This window comes from Musca vetustissima, unplaced genomic scaffold (assembly GCF_032173495.1).
Source record: "Musca vetustissima isolate MV318-11 ecotype Yass unplaced genomic scaffold, APGP_CSIRO_Mvet_v1 utg82411, whole genome shotgun sequence".
NCBI lineage: Eukaryota > Metazoa > Arthropoda > Insecta > Diptera > Muscidae > Musca > Musca vetustissima.
Window position 1 is genome coordinate 77,496 of NW_026874298.1, and position 4,980 is coordinate 82,475.

The window sequence follows — 4,980 nt, forward strand, 5'->3', positions numbered from 1 at the left end:
AGTCGGACGGGGGCCGACTATATGATACCCTTCACCACTTTGGGTACACACACACAAGAGATGTTAATATCTACAATATACTGTAGATAGAACAAGCATAGAATCTTTGGAGGACCAGAGAGATGTAATCGGGCGAAATTAAATGTGCTATCTAGATAGATATTTGAACCAATTGAAAAAAAACCCCATACACATACCATTCTGAAATCAATGAAAAAATGCTTCGGGCAACCGTGGCATCCACAATGCCGAAACACAGTGCACTATCCAAACTTTATCTCGACACAAAATCCAATACAAAATTTGACGTGCATTAATCTAGACCTAATTCAGTACTCTGTGCAAAATTTTATCTCAATCGGACAAACATCGACAATATGATGTACCATTTACATAAAATCGGAGGAAACTATATATGGCAGCTATATCTAATTCTGAACCGATTCCAACAAAACTTCGCTTATATACATTTGAACCTAATTCACTACGCTGTGCAGAATTTTGTTTCAATCGGACAAATATTGTGGCAGTATGGTGCTCCATTTACATAAAATCGGCCGAAACTATACATGGGAGCTATATCTAAATCTGAACCGATTTTCTAGAAACCTTACACACACCATTCTAGGCTTAATACAGCACGCTGTGCCATATTTCGTGCAAATCGAAGGCTATATAGGGATTTTGTGCACCATTTACCTTAAATCGGACGCAAATATATATGGGAGCTATATCTAAATCTGAACCGATTGTCATGAAATTTAACACACGTCTTTCTAGACTTAATTAGGTACTCTATGCCAAATTTCGTGCAAATCGAAAGATATGTAGGGATTTTGATGCACCATTTACATAAAATCGGACAAAAATATATATGGGAGCTATATCTAAATCTGAACCGATTTTCACGAAACTTAGCACACATCATTCTAGGCTCAAATCAGTACGCTGTGCCATATTTCGTGCAAATCGAAGCATATTTAGGGACTTTGGCGCACCATTTACCTGAAATCGGACAAAAATATATATGGGAGCTATATCTAAATCTGAACCGATTGCCATGAAATTTAACACACGTCTTTCTAGACTTAATTAGGTACTCTATGCCAAATTTCGTACAAATCGAAGCATATTTAGGGACTTTGCCGCACTATTTACCTGAAATCGGACAAAAATATATATGGGAGCTATATCGAAATCTGAACCGATTGCCATGAAATTTAACACACGTCTTTCTAGACTTAATTAGGTACTCTATGCCAAATTCCGTGCAAATCGAAAGATATGTAAGGATTTTGATGCACCATTTACATAAAATCGGACGAAAATATATATGGGAGCTATATCTACCTCTGAACCGATTTTCACAAAACTTTGCATACATCATTCTAGGCTTTATTCAGTACTCTGTGCCAAATTTCGTGCAAATCGAAGCATATTTAGGGACTTTGGTGCACCATTTACCTTAAATCGGGCGAAAATATATATGGAAGCTATATCTAAATCTGAACCGATTTTTCCCAATTTCAATAGGGTTCGTCCTTGGGCCAAATAAGTGAGCTGTGTCAAATTTCATCCAATTCAAACCAAAAATGCGACCTGTACTTTGTTTACAATTTAACATGGACAGGCGGACATGCGTAAATCGACTCTGAAATAAAAAAAAAAAAATTATAATTATGGATCCTAATTTTTACTAATTTAATATTTTTCTTGTTAATTTTTATTTTTCTTATATATAAATTATTAATTTATATAATTTTTATCCACAAAATATTAATTCGCTTTTTCTCCTTCTTCTCTTTGCAGATATTTTTTAAATTTCAAAATCTTCACATTTGACGCTGGAAATCAAATTTGGATATATCAACGAAAGATAAAACGACTACAACAGCTCTCTTTCACACTCTCACTCTTACGCTCTCTCTTGCTCTTAAGGATATCTCTCTTAATTGAAAACAACAAGTAAAGCGCAGCTATCACAAAAGAAAAACAAAACACAACAACAAATCGTAAAGGGTGGTAGTTGGCCCCCTATATTAAAAAAAAAACAACAACAACAACAACAAATCTACACAACTTTCAAAAATGACATCCTCGTCAATGAGAACACCTGCAATAATGACAGCTCTAACAAATCTCTGGCGAAGGCATTGCCTACTCTCTTCTTCACTACTCATCGCGTTACTGATCTTCTCCCTCTCTCCACACACATGTCACGCCGACGGCCTGCAACACATGGGCGATAATGGTGGTGGTGCCGGCGGCGTCGGCGGTGGAGTTGGTGGCCTTGGCAATATGGGCATGGGCGGGCTACATTCAATGGAAGTCAGCCCGGCGCCTGGTTTTGGACTTCCCGCAATACCCAAAGATCCCAATTCAAGATGTGAAGAAATCACCATACCCATGTGCAGGGGAATTGGTTACAACATGACCTCTTTCCCCAATGAAATGAATCATGAAACACAGGATGAAGCTGGCCTGGAGGTCCATCAATTTTGGCCATTGGTGGAAATTAGATGTTCAGCGGATTTAAAGTTTTTCCTGTGCTCTATGTATACACCCATCTGTTTGGAGGATTATCACAAGCCATTGCCAGTGTGTCGTTCGGTTTGCGAACGTGCCCGAGCAGGATGTGCCCCCATTATGCAGCAATATAGCTTTGAGTGGCCAGAACGTATGGCCTGCGAACGTTTACCCTTTCATGGTGATCCAGAAAATCTTTGTATGGAACAGCCTTCATATACGGATTCCAGTTCTTCGGGTGGTTCCGGTGGAGCGGGTGGCTCTTCCTCATCTGGCTCGGGTCGTGGAGATGGTTCAAGCGGTGGTGCTGGTGGCTCAATGTCCGGTGGTGGTGGCGGCGGCAGCGGCGGCAAACGTGGCAAACAATCAGGCAGCTCCTCCGGTTCCCAAAAATGCAAAGGAAAAAATTCAAAAAACTGCCAAAGCTCCCTAGGAGAAAAAACAAACGCAAAGGAATGCACATGCTCATGTCGCCCACCACTAATACTCCTGGGGAAGGAAGCCCAAATGATGCAACCACCGACAATGCACTATCCCTGGTACATGAACTCGACTGTGTCAAGAATCGCCGGCGTTCAAAATTGCGCCATACCCTGCAAGGGCCCGTTCTTCACAAACGACGAAAAGGAGTTCGCCGGCATATGGATAACCCTGTGGTCGGGTCTGTGCTTCTGCAGCACCCTAATGACACTGACCACGTTCATCATAGACACCGAAAGGTTTAAATACCCCGAGAGGCCCATAGTTTTCCTCTCGGCCTGTTACTTCATGGTATCGGTTGGGTATTTGTCAAAGAATTTCCTGCAGAATGAGGAGATTGCCTGTGATGGCCGTTTGTTGAAGGAGAGTTCAACGGGACCCCACTCCTGTACCCTGGTGTTTTTGATGACCTATTTCTTTGGCATGGCCTCATCGATATGGTGGGTGATTTTGAGTTTCACCTGGTTCCTGGCTGCTGGTCTGAAATGGGGTAATGAGGCCATTACCAAGCATTCGCAGTATTTCCATTTGGCGGCGTGGTTGATCCCCACTGTGCAATCGGTGGCGGTGTTATTGCTCCCAGCTGTGGATGGTGACCCCATTTTGGGTATCTGCTATGTTGGCAACCTGAATCCGGATCATCTGAAGACCTTTGTCTTGGCTCCCTTGTTTGTGTATCTCGTCATTGGCACCACCTTCCTAATGGCTGGTTTTGTCTCTCTCTTCCGCATCAGATCTGTCATCAAGCAGCAGGGTGGTGTGGGAGCCGGCGTTAAGGCAGATAAATTGGAAAAGCTCATGATCCGCATTGGCATATTTTCGGTGTTGTACACCGTCCCGGCCACAATTGTCATTGGCTGTTATTTGTATGAGGCTGCATATTTTGAGGATTGGATCAAGGCCCTGGCCTGCCCTTGTGCCCAGATAAAGGGTCCGGGCAGGAAACCCCTCTACTCTGTACTGATGTTGAAATACTTTATGGCCTTGGCGGTGGGCATAACATCCGGCGTATGGATATGGTCTGGCAAGACATTGGAAAGTTGGCGACGTTTCTGGAGACGTCTGTTTGGCCAGCCGGATCGCACCGGTGCCAATCAGGCTCTCATCAAACAACGCCCACCCATACCACATCCCTATGCTGGCTCTGGCATGGGTATGCCAGTAGGATCCGCGGCCGGATCACTGCTGGCAACCCCATACACCCAGGCGGGCGGTGCCTCGGTGGCCTCCACCAGCCATCACCACTTGCACCATCATGTTTTGAAACAGCCTGCCGCCAGTCATGTATGACATGGAGAGTCAGGCGGAGCTTCAACGATGGGCGGTGGTGGCGGCGGCGGCGGCAGTACAATTGGCGGCGGTAGCGTGCTGGGTGGTCATGGTGGTGGTGGCGGCGGTACGCTAATGAGCACGGCGGGTAATAGTACAGTTGGCGGCGGCAGTGGCATGCACGGTGTTGGTGGTGTTGGGGCTCCTCCTGGCAGTTTAATGCATGGTAGTGTGGGTGGTGGTGGTGGAAATGGGGGCGGGGGCATGAACACGCCCGGCAATGTCTATGGCAATGGGGGCGGTGGCAATGGTGGCCAGGGTCAGCCCGGTCCCGGCATGGTCGATTCGCGGGCCGTATCTGTGGTGGTCTCACTACCAGGCGGGCCTGGTAATCAACATCCGGGCCAGGCCTTAAGCGATTATGGTCCTATATAGTTAATGGTACGGCCAGATACAAATCACTGGGTATCCACAAGTAGTTTTAGTCAATTGTAAGGCCTCGGGAAAAATGGGGAATTTGAAAAAAAAATCCAAAAAAATTTTTTGAGGTTAGAATTGTCTTCAGCTACTTTTGGGAGGTTAGGTTTTTTTAAAAAAAAAAAAAAAATATTTTATTTTTTTTTTAATTATTTTTTCTTGTACAAAGAAAAGAATTCAGCCGCCATATTAAATTCTAGTAAAGTAGTTTTTAATTTTTTAAAAAAA

The 4,980-nt window shown here is 44.1% G+C and overlaps 1 protein-coding gene across 1 annotated transcript; it reads left to right on the forward strand.

The window, feature by feature from the left end:
• Positions 1 to 2,088: 2,088 nt before the first annotated feature.
• Positions 2,089 to 4,764, forward strand: LOC133332343 (frizzled-2). The gene is given in 1 exon segment (XM_061540745.1): positions 2,089 to 4,764. A coding segment is annotated over 1 exon segment (2,622 nt). The 3' UTR covers positions 4,711 to 4,764.
• The last annotated feature ends 216 nt before the right edge of the window (positions 4,765 to 4,980 follow it).